This window comes from Hyposmocoma kahamanoa, unplaced genomic scaffold, assembly GCF_003589595.1.
Source record: "Hyposmocoma kahamanoa isolate Upper Pololo Valley unplaced genomic scaffold, ASM358959v1 87, whole genome shotgun sequence".
Classification (NCBI taxonomy): domain Eukaryota; kingdom Metazoa; phylum Arthropoda; class Insecta; order Lepidoptera; family Cosmopterigidae; genus Hyposmocoma; species Hyposmocoma kahamanoa.
In genome coordinates this window covers 15,780,412-15,808,348 of record NW_020654422.1, presented here as the reverse complement: position 1 = coordinate 15,808,348, position 27,937 = coordinate 15,780,412, and the positions used below count along the sequence as shown (strand labels likewise).

At 34.0% G+C, this 27,937-nt stretch overlaps 2 protein-coding genes and 1 long non-coding RNA gene across 5 annotated transcripts; 2 read left to right on the top strand and 1 right to left on the bottom strand.

Annotated features, from left to right (window-relative positions):
• Window positions 1-31: 31 nt before the first annotated feature.
• Window positions 32-9,517, top strand: LOC113235210 (programmed cell death protein 6). 2 transcript variants are annotated; one of them, XM_026470836.1, is made up of 6 exons: window positions 32-167; window positions 578-647; window positions 2,542-2,648; window positions 3,100-3,368; window positions 6,488-6,583; window positions 8,296-9,517. In XM_026470836.1, exons 2-6 carry the CDS (start codon window positions 589-591, stop codon window positions 8,305-8,307), a joined length of 543 nt encoding a protein of 180 aa, XP_026326621.1. In that variant the 5' UTR covers window positions 32-167; window positions 578-588; the 3' UTR covers window positions 8,308-9,517. The 2 variants fall into 2 exon arrangements, with proteins under 2 accessions (XP_026326621.1, XP_026326622.1); XM_026470837.1 differs by lacking the exon at window positions 32-167 and having other exon boundaries at window positions 460-647.
• LOC113235209 (dolichyl-phosphate beta-glucosyltransferase) lies at window positions 6,595-27,824 on the bottom strand. Of its 2 annotated transcripts, XM_026470835.1 has the most exons (7): window positions 27,465-27,824; window positions 25,625-25,799; window positions 18,500-18,708; window positions 17,189-17,403; window positions 14,436-14,573; window positions 12,815-13,019; window positions 6,595-6,951 (listed from the first exon to the last, which is right to left on the bottom strand). In XM_026470835.1, exons 1-6 carry the CDS (start codon window positions 27,534-27,536, stop codon window positions 12,821-12,823), a joined length of 1,008 nt encoding a protein of 335 aa, XP_026326620.1. In that variant the 5' UTR covers window positions 27,537-27,824; the 3' UTR covers window positions 6,595-6,951; window positions 12,815-12,820. The 2 variants fall into 2 exon arrangements, with proteins under 2 accessions (XP_026326620.1, XP_026326619.1); XM_026470834.1 differs by lacking the exon at window positions 6,595-6,951 and having other exon boundaries at window positions 12,750-13,019; window positions 27,465-27,823.
• Window positions 9,636-11,889, top strand: LOC113235211. The gene is made up of 2 exons (XR_003310852.1): window positions 9,636-10,433; window positions 10,611-11,889. It is a non-coding gene; the product is annotated as an uncharacterized LOC113235211 (long non-coding RNA).
• Window positions 27,825-27,937: the final 113 nt, after the last annotated feature.

The following is a 27,937-nucleotide window of genomic DNA, read 5'->3' as shown; positions in this document are numbered from 1 at the left end:
ACAGTCGTGTAAACTCGTGTATTCCCGTTCTTGATTCACGTTCTTCTCAACTCTCGCTCACTTGTCGCTTTCGTTTCTAGATAATTTAGGTTTGTTTTTATAATTTCTTAATAAAACCTAACAAATATTCATTTTACAAGGTGTGAATTGATCTCTAAGTGTCACAGGTAAATATATTCATAGTCTTTCTTTAGATAAAACATGTGGGTCACTGAAAAGTTGATCAAATTATCGCCTGTATATAAACAAGTTTTAATGATAATTTCGTACTGATTATCTTACAGCTACTGTTTCTAAATTAGTTTTTAGGCCTACTTTAATAACCGCATATACCGGAACTATAAATATTGAAACTCGCTTGTAACACAACGAACACGCGGAGTTATGCGTCATCAAGTAAACGTTAAACATTGTGAAATTTCCATTAGATTTGCGCTAATATCCAAATAGCAGGTGGCCAATACCTTCTTGACGGTCATTATCAATGATTTTGGTATAAGAGTATAATGCGTTTATCATGTCGTAAACAAACATTTAATAAAACAATAAACAGCTGTTCTTAAATACATATTAACAGATAAGATAACCATGGCTGCATTCCAATCACCTATGCCTAGCAGGGAGTTCCTATGGGATATTTTCAGGAGGTACGTATATATTATGTACTTATAATTTTAAAGAAGACTAAAGTATGGTATGATATGGTGTGGGCTGGTGTACGCAATTTGACTTTTGGGTGTCTGTCTATTTTTCGTGGGGTGGTACTTATGACAGAGCCCTCGTGTTCACCAACCTGCCTTTTGAACTTTGGGATTGATTGGTGTTAAGTGTTAGGAGTGCTTCCCAAGCCTCTATAAATCATAAGGGTGAACAAAAGTATATTTTTTTAATCATTTTAATTGCTTGGATGTGTTTGTCTTGATGTAATTATCTTAAATACGACAGTTCTGAGTCACACACATATTACTGTTGAAGAAGTTTCTTTTATATTTACATTCACATATTAACATTCTGACAATTTTAACCTCTTCATGGACAGTACTGAAATAATACCGCACACCAAAAGTCACTATTTTTCTTTATGCCGTAGTGACCATATTGATTCAACATAATTTAAACGCTTAATTTTAACGCTTTATCACTGACGGCTGATCCCGTCACATTCATAGCAGCACTGTAAACTGTTTTCGCAAATGTTTCTTGTGCATAAGTAAGTACGGCTATGACAGTATTACAGTGATTTTATTTAATTTATTTCAGCAAAAAAAAAGCCAAAACCTATACATTAAAAAATAGTAACCCTTGCAGTATAAGAAGACGAATAAAAGTTATTATGTTCTATCAATTCCAAAAGAAACAATTACTAATTAGATTATATTTAAACAGTGATGAAGGTTATTTATTTACCATTTGAATAATTAAATCACAGTTTGAAAAGTAGTAAGAGAAGGTGATTTTGATTATTAATCTGGTGTGCACATGTTAAATGTGTGGTACTGTCTTGGTGTGCACATATTAAATATGTTTGTGTAACATCGACAAATGTATCTCAAATAAATCATTCAATTTTGTCAGTACATTGTTGATGCTTCTCTATGGAGAAGCAGTAGGCGGCAACCACAAAGAAAGCACTTGGAATATGCACGGTAAAGCCCGTAGTAGTTTTTATAAGATCCATATATCGAAATGGGATAGCTCGTACTGTCTTCAATATTCGCATTATTCATTTTACGATAAACGCCGGTACTGTCCATGAAAGGGTTAATAGGAAAATTTGTATATCTGCATGTATTGATCAGAGATCATTCCGTGTACAATCATTTGTAAGTGTCAGAATATGTTTTTTGATTTTGGTAGTTATGTCTGCACATTAAAAAAAAATTGCAAATAAAGCATTGACTTACAAATAAACAATAAAGTAATAAACATTCTGTAAAAAGAAATATTTTTTTTAATAGTACCAAGCGACGGTACAAATAAATCATGCGCCTGGTGGTAAATAACATGCCTATTCATGACAGTGCAGTGCCTCTCAGAGCTTTAAATTAGAAAGATATTACTTCCACTGCTCTACTGTCCCTGTCACCCTGTGACATAAGTTGACAAGTCCCATGGATCTCTATTTATTTGTCTATAATGTCTTTAGTAGTAGTAGTTCTTTTAATAGTTTTTAATAAATATTTTACAGTCTTCAATTTTGAAGAAGTTTTAATTAGAGTTCATTGCTCTGTCAAGAAAAACCATTTTACCTTACAAGACTCATTGTAGTGTGATAAATTACTAAATACATATAAAACCAATAAAAAATATAGTATGTCATGATACTGATAGTCGATAACATATAAGTAGGGAGAAATATAATATTGATATTTGTGTGATTTTCAAACAGTTCTGCTGTAAATTAATTTGGTGTATCATGCAATATACCTAACATTAATCATAATTCAGTGTAATGGGCACTCGCTCATGCCCATCTACATCTTTGATATGGCCTCAGTAAAGTTGCCTTAAGTTTTCATAACATTTGTTTTTATGCTTCAGAGTAGACAAAGACAGGAGTGGATATATCTCAGCAGATGAGTTGCAGCAAGCTCTCTCCAATGGCACCTGGAATGCATTCAATCCAGAAACTGTGCGTCTTATGATTGGTAATGTTATACAACCATATATTTCTTAGTTTTGTTATTATCTATGAATACCTAACCTACCCTTTAGCCTTTAGAGTGGCATCAGAATGGTCTCAGTTTCAATGAAATGAAGCACAGAATGAAGCCACCCTAATAATAAATTAATAATACCCTTTAGCTTCATTAGTAGTATCTGAATGTTACCATGACAGTATTCTATCACATCTGTGGCTCAATAAGCAGATACTATGATTTTAAACTTTCTTTTTTTCCCATTTTTTTCGCTCCCTCCACGCCCTTTATTTTTAAACACTCTCTTTTACTCTTGGTATATGCCAAAGAATGTATAAACAAAACAGGATCTACACTTTTATAAGATTACTTCACTATTAATACAAAACCTGGCCATATTTAAAAAAAGTTAGTTTTACTTTCACAATGAAATTCATTTAACATGAAACACTTGTTACAGGCATGTTTGATAAACAGAATAGAGGTGTCATATCATTTGAAGATTTTGGAGCTCTATGGAAATATGTCAGTGACTGGCAAAACTGTTTCCGGTCGTTTGATCGTGATAATTCGGGGAATATTGACAAAGATGAATTGAAGAGTGCACTAACAGCTTTTGGATACAGACTGTCAGATGAAGTTGTTCATATTATGGTCCAGAAGTTTGATAGATTTGGTCGTGGCACTATTCTCTTTGATGATTTTATACAGTGCTGTGTCACTTTGTATGTGAGTATTCATTTATTTATTTATTTGAATAAAATTAAACTATTATAAAACAAACTTATAAAAGATATTTCTTAGTATAAGTCAAAATTCACATTTCCATCATCTTCCTAGTAAATAATGCAATGTGAGTGCATAACTTATTTCTCTCAATGTTTTTGTTTAAATGTACATTGCAATTTGGCTCACTTGTAACGTGTCTTGAATGAATAGTGGTAATTGCACACTACAAAGGAATGGTTGACAACTACAAATGATGGGCAGTGCTCTTGAATGAAGTTTTTTGAATGGTGTAAAAAAATATTACACTATCCAGTCCCGGCAGTAACTAGCGATATTGAAACTGGTTCCTTTTATGTACTTAATTGTACTTTAGGAAATATTCGAAAATGTTTAAACGTGTTTGTGTGGCAGCCAAAGCAATGTTTATTAATAATAAAATAAAAAGCAGCGCGAATGTAGTAAAAACGACTTGGAATATTATAAATAGCGAAACTGGAAGGGTCAAACCTCGTAACTTAGATTTTCAACTAAGATTTAATGACAAAATTGTAAACACAGACGCAGAAGTTGCTAAAATATTTGAAAATTTTTTTACCAACATTCCAATTTTGACTACTAATTCGTTAAATTCATCTCCCACGGCCGCTGAATCCTTACTAAAAGAAAATAATGCAGTTAGTAGCACTAATTTAAGGTTCCGTCATGTATTTCCAAACGATATTGTTAAAGCCTTTAAGTCTATAAATATAAAAAATACTGCTGATCTTGATGGTCTTTCAGTCAGAGTAATTAGTTCTATAGTTGATTGTATTGCGCCTTACTTAGCCTGTGTCTTTAATAAATGTGTTGATGATGGTGTCTTTCCTGACCTCATGAAGCAAAGTAAAGTTATTCCACTTTTCAAATCTGGTAGTATTTCTGACCCCACCAATTTCAGACCTATATCAATACTACCAACTCTCAGTAAAATATTTGAAAAAATTATTCTAAATCAGATGTGTGCACATTTTTATAGTAATAATTTAATGTCTCCTAAACAATTTGGTTTCACTCGGGGTCGCTCTACAACCGACGCTGGTGTAGAGTTGATTAATCATATATTTGATGCATGGGAAGTCTCACATGATGCTATTGGTGTATTCTGTGACCTTTCCAAGGCTTTTGATTGTGTGCACCATGATACACTGGTCAGGAAACTTCGCCATTATGGTGTGGCGGGACGTGATCTCGACCTTCTTAAATCGTATTTGCGTGGTAGGGTACAGAGGGTCGATGTTAACGGTACGAGATCGTCAGGGTCTGTAATTAGCATGGGTGTCCCTCAAGGTTCAATTCTAGGCCCATTTTTGTTTTTAGTTTATATTAATGATTTACCTAGCCTTATGGAGGGTATAAATCATGAGATAGTATTGTTTGCTGATGATACTTCCTTATTATTTAAAGTTAAAAGGCACCAATGTTCCTATGACGATGTGAACAATGCTATATCTAAAGTAGTTGATTGGTTTGCTGTTAATAACCTACTTCTTAATGAGAAAAAAACAAATTGTGTGAAATTTACATTACCCAATGTTAGAGAGACGGTTACAAACATTGTAGTTAGAAACGAAAAATTGAATCTTGTGGATACAGTTGTATTTCTAGGTATAACGTTAGATGCTAAATTGCAATGGGGTCCCCATATAAGTAAGTTGTCAAAACGGCTCAGCTCTGCAGTGTACGCGATTAAAAAAATAAGGAAACTTTCAGACGTCGAAACCGCTAGATTGGTTTACTTCAGCTACTTTCACAGTCTAATGACATACGGCATTTTGCTTTGGGGTAATGCCGCCGATATCAATAGAATCTTTGTCCTGCAGAAACGTGCAGTTAGGGCAATTTACAATCTGGGCCCCAAAGTATCTTTGAGAGATAAGTTTAAGGAAATTAACATTCTTACACTAGCCTCACAATACATTTATGAAAATATAATTTATGTTAAAAGGAATAGTAATTTCTTTATGAAAAATAGTGACAGACATAACATTAATACGAGGAATAAAAATAAACTAGCTTTTCTTGATAGTCGTCTTCACAAAGTCAAACAATCATTTAAGGGGCAATGTATACGCTTCTATAACAAGATTCCGGTTGATATACAAAATTTGCCTTTCACGAGGTTTAAAACTATAGTGAAACAAAAACTTTATACTAAAGGTTATTATACAACTTCTGCGTACTTGGATGACAAAAATCCGTTGTAGTAACCCGTTTAGCTCATGGAGGTAGTCTCAATCTGATGTTTCAAATAAAAAAATATTGTATATAATAATGTTATTTACAAAGAGCAACCCCTAGAGTTTCTTGCTCATTCTTCTCAGGGGAATCTGCCTTACGAATGAGCGGTAGAGTTTAACCATTGTGACGATTTCAAGTGTAATAATGCTTACCTATGAAATAAAGATTATTTTGATTTTGATTTGATTTTGATTACTAGTTTTGGAAATTAGAAAATAATGAGTTTTTATTCACACTTATTTTGCTTGAGATTTGTCTATGGATTTATAACGTATTAGAAACAATTTAATAACAACAACAACAACAACTTAATTGCTCAAGTTAAATTGTGCAACAACAAACAGTACAAAAAATAATTTCTTGTAAGACTTTTTTTTATAACATCGAGAGACGGGATGTACAAGTCTTGCGCCTGATAGTAAGCTACACATTCATAACATAACATCCATAACTGTTAGTGCCACTCAGAGCTTTAAATTGCAAAGATCTGAGAGGCACTACCAATGCGCCCGTCATCATGAGATATAAGTTGACAAGTCCCATGTGCCTCTAATTTTATTATTATTTTGTTTATGGATATTTTATGATAATTGTAGACTTCCGAAGTAATACTAAATAACCTTTGGCATCTTTTGGGTGACTGTAAAAGATATACAAAAATTACTTTATGGTTATATAGTTATATAGAAGTAACTAACAAGAATTAAACTTTCAAATGTAACAAACACACTGTCACCGCCAAAATGTTTTCGATTTTTTAATTGTCACACTCACTTATGTATATATAGCCCCCAAAATAAAAAATATTAACTGGATAATAATATCAAAATTACATTTCCCAGATGCTAACTTCGGCATTCCGTCAGTACGACACCGATCAAGACGGCGTCATCACGATTCATTACGAGCAGTTTCTCAAAATGGTATTTGGGCTGAAGGTAAAAGTCTAATTCTAATTTGTGAACAGACAGAATGCAAGACTTATTTCTTTTATGTTTATGCGTTACCTACGAATGTTGCTATATTTCATAACTGAGTCTATTTTGTAGTACTGTAATACTTTGGTAACTTTAAAGGTGTAGTTCTATGTATTGCATGATGGTACTTTTCATTAATCACTTTTCTTAATTGATCGATACAAACAACAGAATAATTTGAATATTTTATAGATTGTATGTCATGAGTATTGGAGCATTATTTATTTACCAATAATTGGGAAGTTCTCTGTTTTTAAACGCGCATTGTAGTAGGCACCAAGTTACCGAGTCTTATTTTAATGTTGAACACTTACAAAGACATTATTTACCTGAAAGGAAAATTGTATATATGATTTTATTATTATGTTGGTATTTTTTGTCCATGTGTACAGCTTGTTTAACATTTTTTCATTTATTAGTAAATAGATATTTGTGGTAGAAATTAAAGTGAAGTTAAATGTATTAATGTATAGCGAATTTTAAATTAGTCTTTCTTGAAATCATAAAGTATTTTGCAAATATATTAGTCTATGGTTACAACGAAAGTTTTAAATTTGACTACATTTACGCATGATTTTTTACATATACGCTTAACTGTCCAATTTATTGCATGCTAATTTTCTACTGGAAGAAAGTTATTATAGTAGGTAGAAATGAATATTGATGACTAAGCAATTTTTCGAATCGTATTTTGTACTCAAATTACTCGTATTATATTGGCGCATGATTGTGCGTTCATGAATATATGGTGCTTATGTATGAACATGTATCATACATTGTTATGTACTAATATACATATACATCTATTCTGCTACTCGTCTTCCAATTATGCATTATGTTAAATCCTTTAAGAGAGTGTATGTACCTACTGTAGATGCTTCTGGTAGTTTAGTCTGCCGGATTATGTAGTAAAACAAGAATTTGGTTGTAGTTATCTTACATAGAGCAAATGTAAACTATCTTGTGGAAGCAAAAGGAGTAAAGATAGGGATAATGACAAGCAGTAACGTGTTAATCCACATAAACTCATGCCAAATTGTAGTTTGTCGTCTTGTCTACATTTTACAAAAGTAAGTGTTACATAAACAAAGTGATTTGAAACCTCCAAATAGTAATGGTAAAAACCGTTGACATAAATCCACACTAGGCACCATTTTGTCAAAACTATGATCATGTTGGTTGACATGGTTATTGCTTAACAGCATTCCATTAATATTAAGAAAAATAAATTGTAATAATAATTTATTGAACAATCAAAATTACAGGGATATTGCATAGTAAAACTGTGAAATCGGATTGAGGTAGTTTTTTTAAAGTTACATTTTGCTCTATTGCAGATAGACATGTTATATATTGTCTCTTTAAATGTAATACCACATAAGTGACATTTTCCACAAAAAGTCTTTAATTTATATAGCTATGGTAAGAAAATCACTATCTTTCTGCATGTGAAGCTCAATGACAAAAAAGCTATAAACTTAATAAGAGTTTTATCTGCAGAACGATGGTGAATTTTTTACAACTGGTACATAATTTCGAGATTTTTTGTGGAAACTTCTGTGGTTCACTTATGTGGTTTTACCTTTAAGCAAACGATATTGCGCTAGTTATATTATGTTATATGTATATACAATAAGCGTTAGCACTAACAGGAAAATTTCTCTTCCGTCCAGTGCTGGCCGTAGCCGAAACGCCGCTGTTGCCATGCTCATGCGTCATAAAGGTACATACGTCATATTACTGTTTCTTTAATACCGAGAAATACATTTTTTTTGTACTTGACAGGCAGATGCCTTCACTCCACCTAATGTAAAATGGAAAGTGCCATCCAAACATTTGGATGCATTAAACACTTATAATTTGTATTTCATGAAGTTGAACTACACTTTGTTCCACTAACTTGCCTAGTGAAGCAAAGACAAGGAATTCTAGTAGAACTAATTAAACAGAAAAATAGCACTTTGTAAATCAAGACGGAGTAAAATGGCTTAGCCCAGGCCTCAATAAATAAAAAAAAAGTAGTAAAAATGGCATTTGCAGGATTGCCAGTTTCGAAAAAAATTATATAGTCATGTAGTTAGTTATTGTTGACATTTGAAACGTAGAATGAGAAAATGCAGACTACAATCACAAATAAAACATCCGTGTAAAAACTATGGTAGGTACAAGTACCAACGGAAAAGTCTACAATCTTGATATGTATACATGGATGCTTAAATAGGCATCTTATTCCTTTCATTGTAGTACCATTAAATTTGAGTTATAACCATAATAGATAATTTATATTCTGGTGTAGCACAGCTTTCATGTTATTGTAATAAGTAACATTATCAAATAGTTTAATTTATTTCACAAATGTATTTAGATAAAAGCGTGAATCTGGGTGAAGTTTAAACCAATTGGGATATTCTATTGGTAATATTATTGGATTTATATATTGGTAATAACGTATAAACCTACAAATAAAAGAAGTTCGGTTATTTATTGCATAAGCGTAACCAGTATTCAGTCGATAGAATATATTTTATCATCTGCTATCAAAAAATGTATAAGTAAACAATATAAAATCTATTGACTGCTTGCAAGCGGCAACACTTTTGTGCAATGAACTGTCATTATAGTCTTCTTTTTCTTTTAAATGTTATGGCCCCATCAAAGTAGTCGATGATTTCGCCAACGTCCAGTTGAGGAACACACACGTTTTTACTCAAAAATTGACTGGTGAATTTCGACAGAATTCACTGAGCTCCTCTCAGTTGTCATTAAACTCCGTCTTGGAAAACAAAACAAATTGTTCCGTCAACGGAATAACGATATTAACCTTAGTTCTTCAATGGGAGTTGTTAAAAAAAAAGTGTGTATATTTTTCTCCATGTCAAATCTGTACCAAAAAATTTAAATGGTTTAAAACCATAGGAAATGAAACTATTTTTCCGGATTTAAATCGCGTATATTTGGTTTTTCAAACAAACCGTGTTCAGTCAACCGTGACCATGGGACCTGTAAAGGGCCCGAAACGTCGGTTTGTTTGAAAAAACAAATATACGCGATTTAAATCCGGAAAAATAGTTTCATTTCCTATGTGTAACAATCGCGAAAACCTAAGAACTCGATATGGTTTAAAACCAGTTTAGCAGAAGTTTGTAATTCAAGAGTAATATACGTTATACGATATCTTGCATGTTTTTTTAAAGCAGAGGATCAACTACGGGTCCTAAGTATAAATGTATACTACGCCGTCCACTACCTAAAACGAGGCTAAGTGACAAATGGTCAAATATCCGTTTTAAATAGCAAAAGATAGAGCAAAAAATTATCTTTTAAAAACAGTAATTAGTTAACGTGTTCCACTTATCGGAACTTACCCTAACGATGCATAGCTGATATATCATTAAACAATTTCAATATTTTAAAACTGGGTTATGGTTTTTTATATCTCTAAAAATTATTTTGTCGCGTTTTATTTAGCGGGCGGCAGTATAGTACTTATATAAAATAATAATAATGTCGTAAATAATCGCTAGTACGAGGTCGACGCGCTTGCAAATCAAATTGATATCGATATGTTATTTCTCGGGGCAACAGATAGTTTTATATCAATGATGCAGTCGGTAGCACGTGCAGCATCAGCCTTGTTTTGGTATGCTTCAAGTGTTGTTCAGTATTTTAACAGCTAACTACATTAAATAAAAAGACTACTAAAAAGAACAGGCTATAGTGACCTTTAGCTGCTGTGAATTATTTTCGATCATGAGACTATTTTCAGTTTTAATCAAAAATATACCTTATATTCATTGATTTGTTTCAGGGGGTCTACTCTCGATCTCCGTCCGACATCCGTCCGAAACAATTACTGCAAAATAAGCAATACTTGACCAAATGAAAAGACGCGTAATGCGAATGAAGCTTCATACTGGATACTTGTCTTTTAATTTTGTCGAATATTACTTATTGGACAGTAACTGTTTCGGACGGATGTCGGACGGAGATCGAGAGTAGACCCCCAGTTACGTTGATCGTTTAGATGATAGTTTAGATGATATTGATATATTTGGTGACTGTATTAATAATCAAAATATTTTTTTAAACGGGCAACATTTAACATTTGTACAGTACCGATAAGATCATGTTCTAACGATACATACATACACTTCACGCCCTTTTCCCATCGAGGTTGACATAGACTAATTAATATTATCTTTAATATTAATATAATTATTACTATGCTATAACATTGTTTGTAACAATAGTCATTTAAAACGATCAACTAGCTAATGCTTAACCTAAGACTTGTAGAATACACACTGTACATGATTACCATAGTAAATAAACAATTTTATATTTAATTATAATGTTAAAATATGAATACTATAATTAAATAAGTTTAATCTCAAATAAGTTTGTCATATCAAATAATCTTTTCCTTTTATTCAAACAAGGCTTATTATAACATTTGTTATTAATTTTATGTCAATCAGAGCATCCATCCATTTACAAAGCTTGTGGAATCTTAGATTGGTACTCAAAAATTAAGGCATCGACCGAACAAAAAAGAATCCAAAGCTGTCGCGTGTTAACATAGATTGGCTTTTGATGCGTTGAAGATATTTGCCTCCACCTATGCGTAAGGTATTGATTTCGGCGATTATGAAAGTCTTCTCGTAATTAACTGGGTATTCAATACTGTAATATTATGTTGTCGAGTAGTAAATCATCTATGCCCAAACATTGTTGAAGTCACAATAAAAAAATAAGAGGTATTGGAAATTCAAATAGATTGTCGTGAGTGTTGTGAGTGTAGAATATCATGGGGTTAAAAAGCCAAATTACGGAAAATTTTCATAAATAATTCTAGTACTAATGGTCTAGTGGGGCAAATAAATTTTAAACTGCCGCAAATACACGATCATCGCGTTTGAACCATCTTCCTAAAACCCTTCATTTCATTGCATTATTGTGCTATAAATCACAGATTTGTACATTACTATTTACGTGGAATCATGTGGAAATGTAACTCCACAAAATCCAAAAATATTATGTTGTCTGTTTATATCTTGTATGCACTATTGAGCTCGGCACAATTTTTCAAATTAATATGATTTATAAGTTGATGTAAACCACATTGCTTAGCGTTAACACTTCACAAATTGCTCACGTCTCTTGGCCAAATTTTTAAATAATTGAATTTTAATGTACTCTCGCCATTATGCGGAATTTTTATATAACTAATTTCGTATTTTACTTTACGACGATTAATTTAATGCGCCTAGCGTTACCATTTAAGTTGTTCATAAATAATTTGACTTTAAAATGTATTGAATGTATTGCATAAAGGAAACACTTTTAATGCATATACCAGTACGTAGACTACATACCATCAGAGGTTTTGCAGAAGGGCCGAAAGCGCCATCTTGAAAAATTTTTCAGGGGAGTATATTTTGTTTTACGTCCTGTTTTTTAAATGTTGGTTTTAATTAAATTTAAGATGTAAATTAAATTTAAAACAGGACGTAAATATTTTGAAACAGTCGTGAAAACTGAAGCATGCTCCCATGAAAAATATTTCAAAATGGCGCCTTCGCCCTTTCTTTGAAAGACCGACGATACATAAGTGACAATTATCGCAATTTGAAACCAATATAGTCATTAAACGAAAAATGAACTAATGTTTCTGAAAAAAAGTTAAAATTGTTGAAAGTGAGATTTTCGTTTCGTCTCGATATTGGTTCAATGTGCGTTTCAGCCATTTTTAAAGAGTAATTAGACTATTCCCAGTTGTGAAACTTGCTAAAATCAATGTACATTTTCTGATAATGTCATACTGAGCTTATGTTTGTAGTTTATTAAGTCAAAGACTTATATTTTATCTACATTTAAGCAATGTTTTTTGTTTATAAATATCTTATATTTTTAAGAAAATGTTGTTTTATTTTTAATATTCTCAAATAGTAGTATAATGGTTTTTTCCTAACCTTTAGTTATGCAATATCTAATAAACACATAAGTTCACCATTTGTGAGGTGAGCGGATATTGCAGTCTTCGTTTTTAGATTTGGAATAAATTCACTAGCTAACGCACTTTACATAGTAAGTCGGCAATTTGAAAATGAAATGACTCTAAATTAGCGATAGTCTTTAATATAAAACGTAATTAACGTACATAAGCATATGGAAATAGAAATATATATGTACCTTTGCTTACTCTAATTTTTCACTTCGAATCTTCCATGCTCCAATTGTGTACTTCAACCAGATGAGTCCTAGGTCGCAACCCATCTGGATCCATGATAAAACAGGTGTTACCTTGGACCCTTCGATCTCGGTCCATCTTACTGGAATCTCCGTTATTGGAATGTTCAGTTTTTGAGATATGTACAATAATTCGACATCAAAAGCCCTGAAATGTTACATCGTCCGGAATTAAAGCAGTAGTTTCTCAATTAATGTTAGATAAACAATTTCAATTTTGTTGTAATTTATTTTTTAGTATTTGTAATAATTATCTTAGGCTCAATTTATATTGCGGCGAAACGAGCCAAAATCTTTTTGAGAAGAAAGATTTTGGCTCGTATTTAATTTGTACTTTACACAATTGACCATAAAGTTCATTATGCTATCTTACAAAAATTCCGCTTCCACTCCGTTCCTCCGCAATATAAATTGAGCGTTATGCTCGGGCTACACAGAGGCGCGTTTCATTGTGGCAGGGCAGTGTTGAGCAAAATTTAATTGTTCTGTTAATTAAAGATTGACAATTAATTGCGAAACAGCAAATAACGATTGATCAATTATTAGTATAGTATTATAATTGATCAATCGTTAATCGCGTATATCTACAATTAACAATTAATCAATTTTCAATCTTTTCAATGTTTTTGATTAACAATTAACAATTAAAACTGACAATTATGATAAATTTATAGGGCATATGGGGGTGGGTTAGAGGGTAGGTTAGGTGGTCGGTTAGGGGGTGGGTGAGTGGGTTTGGGTTAGGGGGTGGGTCACTTACCCCTGACCGCCCCCCAACCGGACTCCAACCGGACCCCAACCGACCCCCCAACGGACCCCTCAACCGAACCGACCGGTGTGTTAGGACACCACTAACCCACCCCTAAACCAAAATTCGTAATGACACTTTTATTCGGTACTTTCAGTTTTAATTGTTAGTTTCAATTGTTTTTTAGAACAACTAAAAAAATTAATTGCAATTAAAATAAATTCAATTGAAATCAATTGCAATTAAATCAATTGCGACGTGTCGATTTTTTCAATTGAATTGAATTGATTTTTTAATCTGATTGGGGGTCGTATTCCAGAACTCTACTAAATGCTCAAGTCAGGATTTGAGCAGACTTGAGTATGATTTGAAGCACTGGAAATACGACCCTAATGGCAAGGACTTGAGTGTGATTTTCAGCGCTCACTGCAATACTCATGTCCTGACTTGAGTATTGAGTAGAGTTCTAGAATACGACCTTGAATTTCTGATTGAAATTTAATTGATTAACGCCCAACACTGTGGCAGGGTTCATATAAACTCGTATACATTACAAAAATTCCCGCGTCCGGAACGCTTCCGCGGCGGTCTCTGTGTGGCCAGAGAATTAAGCAGCAAATCAGTCTGTTTAGCACATGGAATAACAATATATGAGAATGGGTTTCAAAATCTACTATTCCTAATTTAAGTATTTAAAAACCAACCTGTACAAGGCAATTTGCAAAAGCTTTAAGGTTGCAGCTGCAGTTTATTTTAGACCCGCAAAACCCATTTATTTAGGTCTTTAAAAATCATTCATAATAAATATTTATTTACCATCTATTAACATGTAGATTTTGGAAGCAAATCTTGGCAGCATTTCTAGTAAATAGTTTGAATCCGCATTGCGTATCCTTGATACCGCGTACAGTGAACAGCCACACCAGGAAGTGAAAGCCGTACATTAAGATATTTCTAAAAAAAATATACATAAGTAATCATTGGTAGGTCAATAAACAAATGGACGGTCAAACAAATGGACGTCGGGTCTAATAAAAAAAACTACGAAAAAAATGTCCGAAGTTAACCTATATAAACGAAATATAAAAAACTAAAACATTTAATTTAAATTGTAACTTCATTGCAGTACTGTCTAATTTTGCTTGCAACCATTTAAGGGCCCCAAAAAACACCATATTCGGCTTCTACTGGAAATTTAACAAAATGCACCATATTTAGCTTCGACTGAAAATTACTTGAACACAAAAGTAATGGAGTAGCCTACATCGTAATTTTTTTTAATTTTTATTAATATACAATATTATATAAAAATAAAATTTATATATTATATAAAAATTAATTAATATTTACGATGTAGGCTATTCTTTATATATTATATAAAAATTAATTAATATTTACGATGTAGGCTACTCCATTACTTTTGTGTTCAAGTAATTTTCAGTCGAAGCTAAATATGGTGCATTTTGTTAAATTTCCAGTAGAAGCTGAATATGGTGTTTTTAATATTATATTATTATGTCGAATTCACTTAAAAAATTAATAAAGAGTTGGGCAGATACATACATACAAATATTACTACAAATGTGAAAATAAGCGTGTACTATAAGAAATGTACCGATATTCCAACTAAACTAAACTCAAATATCCGTAATTCCGAAGACCGATTTATAATAAAACCGTTACGCTTTCGAGTAATTTTGATGCTTTTCACAAAGACAACATTAGCTTTTGTTTTGTAATCTTCCTAAAAAATACATTTGACATTATGAAAATTCGAGCTAACGCTATTTCGGACAAATGTATTTTTTTACTTCTTTTAGGTAATCCCAAGCCGAAAAACGACTACAACAATATTTTGTTAGTTATTGCTAACGTTTAATAAAAAATCATTTTATAAATAAGATGAAAATCTAAGCGACTCTATAGTTTCTTTGTTCTAAATATTTCAATCGCTTGTGGTTCGAACAATTGAAAATGACCAAGAAGTTTATATAAGCTTCTTGAAATTGACGTAATGGGTCTCTTTCCATCTTTTGCGCATGCAATGTGTAGAAAAAGGACAATGAGCTATTTGACTATTTTGTGAGCTTGTGTAATTTATATTTAGGATTCATTTATATATAAATTTAATAAATTAAATAGTATAAAACTGTATAAAATAACATTTTTAAATGAGAACTATGATAACACAATATATTTGTTTAGTGAAAATATGATACAAAATCCTGTTTTTACACTTTACTGCTGTATTATTACAAGTTATTATTATATTGTACTGCATGATTGCCAACCGCGCTGTCAGTCGAACAAACAAAGACTGTTGCGCGATTGATGCTCTGTATGCGATTTTAGTGCCCTATCGGTGCGGACACTTTTTAGCGCGAACCCGACGTCCATTTATTGGTAGGTCAATGTAAGTAATAGAACACCAATACGTTTATAATTTGTACGTAGATGATTTACTATATTATCCCCGGTTATTTGTAGGTTTATCAGACTTAAGCTCAAGTGGCAGTTAATATAGCTATAGGATCTCCAAGATGGTCACATCAAACCTTTTACGTCTTTTAAACTATCTGAATCAGATTGTTCTTTTTACATTTACATTTCAATTGAAATAGCTTTGTGCCAAAATTTCTGGCGTGAAAGAGAGATGATCTTGGCCCTACCACGCCCGGGCTATCAACACTTATAATCATCGAGTATATAACCAGAAACAGAGACGAAGTAAGGGCCATTCATCCATCCCTGCCAACTCATCAGGTAAATGGCTGCCTCCATGGCTGGGCGGTTATCATGCCGGGCTGCCACGCAGAGGTCCCTGGTTCGATTCCAGAGCCGGGACAAATATTTGTATGGCCTACATTTACTTCTCTCGTGAGTTTGGGTGTAATGTGTGGTTGTCTATGTCTATGTGTGTGTCCAAAGCACCCGCGACACAGTGTTTCCTTAGTGCAGGGCTATGTTCAGTGAGTGCGTTATTATTATTGTTATTATACATATCAACTCTCGTTTGCGCTGAAATCACAAATTAGAAAATTGAAATAGTACGGCGCCAACAACTGGCCTGTGTGTACGTCTCCGTATATTCCAAAAATATTCTATATTTATTGTAATAAGGATAATATCTCTAACAATGGAGGCTGTTTCATTCGGTGTGAGAAAAACAGCAAAACATCTAATTACAAAAGAAACGGAATCACATTCCATCGGTAATTAAATATTAATTTTGCAATTTTCGTCCATTATAGCAAATCTCTAGTTAAACTGGTCAATTTGAAGTGAAACAATTGAGAACACCCATCAATAGTTTCAAATTCGGGCTGGCCAATCGGAGCGCAGTTCTCACAGTAATCATTTGGTAGAATATTTTTCAAACAAATTAAATAACATTTCGTCTCTATTTCTGGTTATATACTCGATGCTTATAATCAACTCATAGCAAGCGAACACGGTCTGAGTCAAACCAGCGTTTAATTCAAGCAGTCTGGTCGTGTTTAGGGCGATCAAGTCCTAGAGACGATTTTGGGTGAGTCTGATGAATAAAATATTTAGTGGAATGCAAATACCTAAAGACGCTCCTTGTAGCCAAAGACTCCTTTTCTAAATGTGCTCTGGAGCCGATAACTACAGCTGTTTCCTCACTGACAATATTTGGGTCTGTTACAGCATTGTGTCCCACTAAGTCTGCCAATGCCGTTTCAAGTTTGTTCAGGTCTTCAAACTTTGTTGCTCCATCGGCATCAGCAAATAAAATAATTGCTCCTCTACAGTTTTGTATACCCTGGGGATTGGTGAAAAGTAATGCTTATTTGAAAATCGGATGTGACCTACCGAAATACCATTGCAAATTACAACTGTAATGATAATTTGGACAGTTTCACCTACAGTCAATAATTTGTTATAAATAAATTTATTAAATTTTATTAAATAAATTTAGTGACAAAAGTGTGTTTGCTCTAAATTTCTACTTGCTGTACAATGTTTCGTACAATAAATGAAAATAGGTAAGAAAAAAAACACCAAATTCAAATTTTGTTATGTACAGGTTATATTAGTTTCAACCTTGGCGGTTCTAACGTATAGGGCAATAATTGGAAGTACAATAATCTCATAATCATCTTTCCGTTTCCCTAACAAAGTTCTAAAATATTATTTATTAATAAAAAAATATTGATGAGTTTTAGTTGGTACTTACATACAATATTGTGATTTCGTACAAAGTACCTACATAATCAATTGAATTATTCTGTATTATAATTTAATATAATCATATTAACCCACACAGTCAACGAGCACCGCACTAGGGAAACCCTGTGTCGCCTTTTAACCCAAATATTAAAAATTTCAAAATTTTACTCCCGAATAAAAGAAACATGAAAGTGGATATAAATGTTATGCAAATCGTGAATATTAATTAACACACTGATGTTATGTAAATCGTGACAAAAAGTGTAGGCAGCATCATTACTTTTTGTATAATGAATGATGTTTATAAATAAATGTTTGTCAGTTACGCTGGATCCCCGGGTCCTAAAGTCACCAAATTAAAAATGAGCAAAACTAAAGTAACTACTAAGGAAGAAAAATATTCAAGGCTTTTCTTGCGAGCTGAAATTCTCTTATATTCCCATTAGTTCCATGTGTTCAGTTCCACGTGGAACAATTGAAACACAAAAGTTCCATACATTGAACTAGTGGGAATAAATTTTATGTTTTTTTTCTTTATACCCATTAGTTCCATAGGTACATAGAGAGATTCCTAAAACTGCACATTATGGTTGTTTTTATCGTTTCTCAAATGATTTTCACCGGACTATACAACAATTCCAAATGATTTTTAAAATAATTTAAAGAGGAGTTTCACTTTTCCAACATACCAATCTAACAGCACCACCTTTTCCCCTATTCTTGATTAATTCCAGGCATCTGACTTTGTCACATCCAAATTTCTCAGAGTATGACTCTGCGACTTTGACAGTATTGTCTTTGCTACCGTCACTGACCACTACAATCTCATACTTATATGATGGACACTCTTTCAGTCTTTTTTCTAGGAATTCGATAGCTTCATCAAGCATTGGTGGCACTGAAACAGTATACAAATATGTGATATGTACATGTAAGTGAATGTTACAATTTATACACTGTATGTTCATCAACTACGGGTCATCAGATCACACTCTTGTGATGGTGAGTGCAAATATTATTGATACACCAACTCCTAGCCTCCACAACAACGTACCTATGGACTGGAACTCTTTTAAAATGTATTTAGAAGACAACATGACCCGAAGATCAAACTAAAAACGGGGGAAGATAATATAGAAGTTGCTGCTATATACATCACTAAACTAATACAAGAAGTGGCTTAGTACGCCAGCCATAGACAACTTTTGGTGGAACTCCTATCGCAACCCAGCAGAGTTCTAGAAAAAAGAGACACCTTATAAGAATTTGGCGTAATACACGAGACGCGAGATATAAAAACTGCCTATAACAAAGGTAGTATGGCTCTGAGGTTTTATTGGGTTGATATTAAAAAGAAAAGGTGATCCGACAAGTAGAACGACTATCGCCTTCTGGTAGAAATTAATATTCTTATTTCTTCTGATATGGGATATTCTCGAGAATATTCTGACCGCGAAAACTCTGCTGTTAAGTTCTCGAGAACTTTTTTTTTTATGAGAATTTACGAGAATTTAAAAAAATGAGTGACTGTCTTAGCTTGGTTTTGAATGAGACTAATAGATTTGAGTACATTCGAACGTTTAATGAAGTGAATGTAAAATATAACTTGCTCTGCAACGTAAAATCTCGCGAACGAGAATATTCTTGGATATTTTCTCAGTAAATTCTTGTTAATTTGAAACGTTTGTTTTAAATTAGGATTTCCACATAAAACAAAGTACTTAAGTGACCAGTTTTAGCAACGTTTATTCAAATGTACATTTTTATGTAAAATATGTTTAAAAAACAATTTCAATAACTGCCTTCGTAATTTAGATAGCTAAGAAATTAAATAATTAAAAATAACATGATAATCACAATTTCTTTGGAATACACACTTTAATCAGTCAAAAATAAAGTAGTGATGCAACAGACCTCTGCTTCTGCTTCCGCAACTGCAGAAGTTTCGTACGCTTTTTCACACCTGTTTCCGCGTCTGCTTCCACAAGTTTTATAACAGAACTTTAATTTGAAGTTATAAAGTTCGCGGTGGATTTCCGACGCGCAAGCATATTGCTTGGCAATGGGGCGCGCGTTTTAGCAGTTAAGTGATAATAAATACTATTATTTACACTTCTGCTTCGGCATCCGCTTTCGTTACCATTTCCGTTAAAATTTACTATGGACACCTGTTTTCGTTTCTGTTATGACACTTCCGTTGTTTCACTAAAATAAAGTATTATTAAATTAATCACATTATTTGTCCATTAATAATTAATTAATGTCCACAACATCTTGGTTGATCACCGACATTTCTGATTCATCAGACGTAGCTGGACCCGTCAAAATTTTTATTGCCTACCTAACCTATTTTTGAATAAGTATGAGTGGACGAAATTTGAAAATATTAAAGTGTTATTGAAACCAATCGTAGACATTACAAAGTTTGAAAGCGATTACTGTTCTATATATTTGATACATAGTGCATTCCTCGGATTACAAAAGTTATTGGAGAAGTCTACGGGAATTGATATTTTAAGCAACGCAGAACACACTGGTTTGAAAAAAATTCAGCGACAGGAAAATTACTGTTTTAAAACCAATACATTACGCAGCTGTTTTATTAGACCCACGAAATCGTGGCACAATAGGTACTGACACCTCAAGAAATTGTAGATGGTCAGGAATTTGAGATGGATTTGGCAGAAAGGCAAAAAATATCAGTACCCAAACTATTTCAAGAAATGTCTGATCATATGTGAGGTATAGGTTTATGGAGCACAGATTGTATTTGGGACACAGCTAAAAAGGTCACTCCGGTCGCATGGTGGCAAAATTTGTATCCAAAGAAGGAATTTGGAGCATTGGCAATAAACATTTTTGTCGGCTCCAGCTACTTCTACGCCTGTGGAACGCTCCTTTTCCTCATTTTCAAACATTCACACTAAAAAACGAAATAAATTGAACACAAAAAGAGCAGGAAAAATTTGTCTGATCGCTCATAATTGGAAAATTATGAACAAATCGAAAACACTGAACCAAGAAACTAATGAACCAAATCCAGGTACGTACAATGTAGAAACTGATTCTGAAGATTCCCTAAGTACATGAGAAAAGGCAGAGGATGAATCAGAAATGTTGATGGACGCTGATCACATCAAACAAGATATTGTGGACGTCAATCCGTTACGAGAGTTAATGCACAAATAATGTAGTTAATTTAATACTTTATTTTAGACTGATTAAAATGTATAGTGTATTCCAAAGAAATTGTGATTATAATGTTCCTTTTAAATATTAAATTTCTAAGCTATCTAAATTATAAAAGCAGTTATCGAGATTGTTTTTGTATTATGTTTTACATAAAAGTGTAAATTTGAATAAAAGTTGTTAAAACCGATAACTTAGGTATTTTGTTTTACGTGGAAATCCTAATTTAAAACAAACGTATGAAATTAATGAGAAAAATATCCAAGGATATTCCCAGGACTGTTCTCGTCCGCGATAATTTTCCAAGATTTTTTGTTGCAGAACTGGTATATTTTACATTAACTTCATTAAACATTCCATTTCTATTGGTCAAATCGTGTAGTTAGTAGTATTAGCGTAGCAGCGCTAACTTATGTTATGCAAACATTCATGTATATCGAAATGAATTAAATTAATAAGGTTTTTCTGCCATGTTTCATAAACAAGTCATGGTCATAAATACTTATGTCGAACTGGCGACAAGCAAATAGCGAAGCGTAGGTGCGTGCCTCCCCTCGCCCCGCATACCCGCATAGACTGCTGAAGCATTCTCAATGCTGCCGAGGCATCCCGGAGGTTGCCTGGGTTTTACGGAGGCTGCCGGCTCGGCATCCCTAAGTATACCGTAGCTTTATTTTGCAGCTACGAACAGTATCATTGAAATTGCAACAATAATGTCATTATCTTAAGGCAATATATTGCCATTCGTCACTTAAAAATTCCTTGCCGTGCCGTCCTGTCAATGAGCACCAGGCCTTAAAGACAGGTTCTATATTATGTACGTACTTACCTCATTAAAATCCGTTTGTAGCTCTCTAACCACATTCCCATTCGATTGTTCTTGAAGAATTAATCGTTCAGAGCTTTCTGAAGATAATCTGCTTATATATATAACATCTGTCAAAGATTCTCTTTTTCCTAGTATTGTTTTTATTGTTTCAGGGCCTCGATTACAGTTCTTAATTAAATGATTAGCCATTCTAGTCGCATTACAATTTTTATAACGTTGTCCTCAAAAATCACATATATAAACGGTTTTTCCATTCTCTGGTTTCTGTTTGAAGTAATTGTACACTTTCCCTTTTGGTTTCATTGTAAAATAGACGCCTCCAAAACTAGCACAGAATGAACATAATCACGATAACGTACAGTAAGAGACTGACAGACAGGTATAAATAAAGGTGTACAAGTGGGAGGGACGCGAGCGCGATGTTGGCGGCACGAGTCATCACACGTCACGCGAGGGGAGGGGGTATAAAGGTAATAAGCGCGGTTCCAAAATTGAAATAAAACTTTTGAAATTTACACGCTAAGCTCATAAAAAGTAAATTCAATAGAAAATGTGTTTGTTTTAAAAGTAATAAGCATCAAAAATGTATCATCGTATCAAAAGTAGCTAAATCTAGATATTGAAATAAAAAAATTATTATGTAGGTATTTTCATTCACAAAATCTCTAATTATAAATTCTCAATCTTAGAATATTCACAGTTAAAAAGAATATTCCAGAATATTCTCTCGCGGAGAAAATTCTCTCGTCCCATCTCTACTTATAATATACTTATTGTACTCCACAGTTCAACCCCTGACTCCAACTCGTTTGAGGACTGTTTTGTAGATGGTTGACTTACTCACAATGAATAATCGTTAACTTGTTATTGACCTCATCACTCTTCTTTTGCATGTGTTTTCCAAGATTGTCTGCGGCCAGAGTAGAGTCTCAAGTACATAAATCCAACCGCTCGACTCTCAAGGTGTATTTAATCTGATGTACTCCACTATTTCCTCAGGCTTCGTGTAGTAATGCAGTCGTGATACATACAGCAGCGTCGTCGGTACTGCCGGAAGCAGCAGAAAGCTCGGTCCTGTTGGTGCTGTGCCACACAGGTTACGGCTGGTGAGCTTCCTCTTCTCCATCTTTATGAAGACGTCCTCGTCGCACCGGTACGTCTGCCTTTTGCAACATCAGAGACAGGCACACGGGGATTGCTTTTTCCCTTAGCAGATTATCGCCGCTCGAGTTTTGAAGAGGCGGGTCGGCTAGTTGAAGCGACTACAGTGGCGTAAGGGATGACGTGCACAAGCGTGACGTTTCCGCAGGGGCGGAGGGGCGGGCAGTGGGGCGCGATGCCCCACGCGCGGTGGCAGCAGATGTATGCATTTTGCGTCTCACGACGTGTTTACGTTACAGGCTTCTGGTGACCTAATACCGAAGCAGCGTTGATTAATAACTTGGGCACGTAACTCATTTATGGTGTTACCTGAAGCCTCTAATTGATATTGACTTCAGGGACGTAATGTCCTTCAGCAGTCTAGTGACATCGACGTGGTCAAACGTGACAGGGGGTAGCTTGCGCAGCTCCTTCGCCAGGTTATTCTCCTTCAGGAGTGCGATGATATCCTGGAGACACCGGAGGGATGGAGGTGTAAAGCTCCATACCTCCGGCGAGAAGGTATCTGTTCGCCTTTACCGAGGCTCTGGCACCACAGGCATCTTGCCACTGCAAATCTCATCCTCGTTGAAATTCGATTTGCAGATCTGCACAATACTGACTTCGCGTATGGTGTCGATGGCGTGTTGAATAAACGCTAGGAGCTCATTGGCAATGAGTTGCTGGGCATTGTCAATTACGCGCAGCGGCGTGTGCCTCACGAAACTCGAGTTATAATTAATAATTAACTCACTGCGTAGTGGAGCGTCCGTTTCCGAACGCGCATTGCACTGCACTGTTTTAATATTGCCATCCTACAACGATTTAAGAATTGTGTAATAAAAACTATTGCTAATGCGTTGTGGTTTACAAAAATGGAAGAATTACATGAATAGGTACCTAGAAATACCCCACTACAGGGAAAGAATGAAGGCAGCCCAATGCTAGGAGGTATTGTCTAACACGCCAACTACCATGAGAAACCATGCTTCTTATAAAAGACATTATTAAAAAAGTTTATGCTCATTTATTGTATCTATACTACAGCTGATAACAATATGCTCATTATTACATCTATATCAGTAGTCTATTATACACATCAAGGATCAAGGATCAAGTGAATATTTTTGAAATAAAAATTATTTAAGCAATATTTACCAAATCCAATCTTCCAGGACGACTTCTTACTTTAATGCTTATGTTTTATTTAACCGCTTACCCCTATATTTAATAAAAATAAACTAAAATTGATGTTTTTGCAAATTGTGGGAAAAAACTCAAATTAACGGCGTCAATTAAATGACAAAAAAATGGCGAAAATGATGATTTTGCTCATTTTTATTGTAAAGATAAGAAAATTAATAACCTGTATTTCCACCACTAACACGAATCACACAATTACAGCGATTTGGCATGCTTAAGATGAGTTCATCAAAATCACTTTGAGGAATGGCCGCCCATGTGTTTTGTAACAAGTCAAAATATTGTTGTAGAGTATGTACGGTATGCATACTCGGCACAGCTCTTCTTTGAAGCATATCCCATGCGTGCTCAATTGGATTGAGGTCTGGCGATTGAGCAGGCCACGGCAGAACGTTGATACGAGCTTCGGCAAGAATGCGTGTTACGACTCTAGCCGTGTGTGGATGTGCGTTGTCATGCATTAGTTGAAATGAATCACCCAACTGGCCTCGCAAAGGGATGATAACATCTGAAACAATCCTCTCTGCGTAAACTTGAGCATTGAGGTTACCCCTGATCCAAATGAGATCGGTTCTTCCGCCAATCCAAATACCGGCCCATACCATTATTGTTCCTCCACCATATGGATGAACTTCCTGACAATATCTCAAACGTTCATGACGTCCAGATGTTCTCCAAACTCGAGTACGTCTTGTATCCGGTCTCATACCGAAGCGGGATTCATCCGAAAAGCACACATAGCGCCAGTCTTCTTCCTCCCAGTTTCTGTGTTCGCGAGCCCATCGTAAACGGGTCCTGCAGGGTGCAATAGGTGGAACTCTGAGCGGCCTTCGGGATCGCAGACCCACTTCACGTAAACGATTTCGGATTGTTTGATCGCTTATTAGCAAGCCTGAGGAGCTGTGGAGCCTCGTAACCAACATCATGGCGGTCATGGTACGATTCCGTCGAGCAGTATTTTGGATATACCGGTACTGTCTGCGAGTCGTGATGCGAGATCATCCTCCATGTCGCTCGGCCACGCTGCCCGTCATGCGATAGCGCGTCCAGAGGCGACTTATGACGCTCTGTGTAGTGTTAAGAGTGAAAGCCACAGCACGTTGCCTGGAACCAGCTTCCAACATTCCGACGACTCGCATCATCACTTCTCGGGTTAAATGATGTCGTCTCTCCATAATAATGTAAATTGTTTCAGTTCCGATGCAGATATTGTAATGATTTTGTCAAAACGCTATAACTCATTTTTATACAAAACCACATTGACAATCGATTTTCTTCTTATTATCGAATTTTAAACATTATTCCTTATTTAAATGTTAAAACTCACTAAAAAGTATCAATAGCGATACAAAAAAGTTAATATAATTAACCCTAATTGCAGCAATACTCTTAAACGTACTTGATCCCTAGACACTTTTGATGTGTGTAGTTATAGCTACTGTAGCAAACTTACATCGCTCTTCCTCATTATAAGCAGGTACAACAACGCTCAAACAAACTTCATGATGTCCATTGATGTTTGGAAATTTAAGTCTTTTTTTTGTAACAGGATCTCTGAAGGTTTCTTCTTCTTTGTACCTTTCTACAATAGGGTACGGTTTTGTAGTAGCGTAAATGATTATTGATAACTGCAAAAAAAGAAATATTACTAAATTAAAAGTTCGGAAAGAGAGATAGAATGTAACTTTGCTTGAAATCAACAAAATAATAAATTCATATTGCATTTTAAGATATTAAATTTATTGTTGCATTTTTACATATTATAGGACAGAACACATTTCAAGTATTACTTTTCCAAAGTAAAAAGCAATTTTGAATTACTATGAAATGTCTGGAAAACAGTTACATGTTCAATCTATTTTTTTAAATTATAATAAGTTGAAAAAAAACAATGGAAAGGCCTCAATTACGATTGTCGTAAGAACTCACATCATCTTATTGTAAATACTATGAAATTGTGATAATGATTGATCATCGTTTTTAATTTTGTTGTCTAAGTTAAAAAGATGCAAGAAATTCTGGACTGTTTATATAATTTAAATTTTACCCAGTTGGCATATAGTTCAATACTTATTTATTACTGCAAGTTACGATGTTTTTATTTTATATTATTGAAATTTCGTTCTATGTGCTGCCATCTAGTGGCAATGGCTGTAAGACGACGAACGATTAACGCCTATTACCGATCGCAAAAACAAACCTTATTTGTAGAAAATATATTATTATAATAAACATAAAATAGGAAATTGATTAAAATGAAATAAAATACAACTTAACGATGATACGAAACACCACCATGGATAATATTACATGACTATCATGTTTGCACTCCAAAGTAGCGAAACAAGGTTCATGATTTTCATCCATGATTTTCGAGGTTTTGCATGAGATAATTGATGTGACCAATACGTACAAAGCAAACTTGGTATGTTTTGTATGCTGAACAGTTGGTTCACGTTTCACGCCTACTAAGCACTTCTACTGTATTTATTGATATGTGATTTCACAGACTCAATTTATTTCTATTTACACATACTACCTTACTTAATTGTTAATATCAAAAATTAAAAGTGCTGAATATGTAGAGTTGCAAAGTTTTTGAGCTGGCTATACTGATTTCAATTTAGTGACACTTGGTATGCATATATGAGCAGTCTTTAGCCATCTTCGAAAGTTGACTTTGTGCTTGTTTGTCTATTTCTTGTGTCTTTGCTTTTGAACTGATTTTTAACTATCATGTTGGCATCAATATTATTTTATTATACTTTATAAATGTTAATTGTTTGGTCTATGTTAATGTAAAACAAATGAATCTAAAATTAATCTGTTGGATTAATTTTAGGTTCATCATCACAAATTTATACAATTTTTAATTTACCTTGAGAATTGAATAATTTGTTAGTGATTTATTAGTCTACATCTCTAGTTAGTTATGTTGCAATTGATACAGGTATCAAAACAGAATGATTAGAGTGTGACGATTATGGTGTATGTATAGCTATGAACAAATGCCGTTTTTAAAATTCCCACTGGGTTCCGACGTTTACTTATCCCAAAGTATGTTGCATCCAAAATCCTAGTAGGATAGTTGTCTCAAAATATTTTACGTTAACTTCGTAGAAAAGTAGCTTAACAATTAAAATTGTAAAATGTATTTAAAATGACAATTTAATTTATCTGTTGCACATGTTTGTCCTTGTAGCAAAAAAACGTACTTTAGCTTTTCGTCATAGTATCATTTAACACAAAAATAGTTTTTTGCTGGCGGATTTAAATTAAAACTTATTACATACCAAAACCAAAGCTGCTACTGCAGTAACCGCACCATACCAAAGTACAGTACAAACAATTGAAAACGTGTCCATTTTTCAGCAAAGCCAGAGCTTTTGTTTATTTATTATAATACTTTACAGATTTCACCATCTTTTAATCAGAAGTTTCAGTTTTGTATGCAAAAAAAAATCACAAATTACTGCATGGCACGTTTATCATTATTTCTAGGCTGATTTTTGATAGCACCGTTTTTTTTTTAAGTATAGTTTTAACAGCTTTGGCATAATGTCATACAGCCTTATCTTCATTTTCTTTTCTTCATTTTGGTTTCACTTTGTATAATATGGCCGCCACAAAGAGGATAGGCAATTTGAGGCGGCGTGCTTGGATTGACTCGGGATTCCTTAAAACGGGCCGACACGGGTATTCTAGTTTGAGATTCGTATAATTTCGCGTTTTAATCGTCGATTAAGGCACAATAGCACTATCCTAT

Coding starts and splice junctions, on each gene's coding strand:
- LOC113235210 (XM_026470836.1), top strand. CDS start 589: ATGGCTGCATTCCAATCACCTATGCCTAGCAGGGAGTTCCTATGGGAT. Junction 648..2,541: donor CTATGGGATATTTTCAGGAG/GTACGTATATAT, acceptor TTTATGCTTCAG/AGTAGACAAAGACAGGAGTG. Junction 3,369..6,487: donor AGTGCTGTGTCACTTTGTAT/GTGAGTATTCAT, acceptor TACATTTCCCAG/ATGCTAACTTCGGCATTCCG.
- LOC113235209 (XM_026470835.1), bottom strand. CDS start 27,536: ATGGACACGTTTTCAATTGTTTGTACTGTACTTTGGTATGGTGCGGTT. Junction 18,709..25,624: donor TTATAATGAGGAAGAGCGAT/GTAAGTTTGCTA, acceptor ATACTGTTTCAG/TGCCACCAATGCTTGATGAA. Junction 14,574..17,188: donor GCTACAAGGAGCGTCTTTAG/GTATTTGCATTC, acceptor TATTTTTTTTAG/AAATATCTTAATGTACGGCT.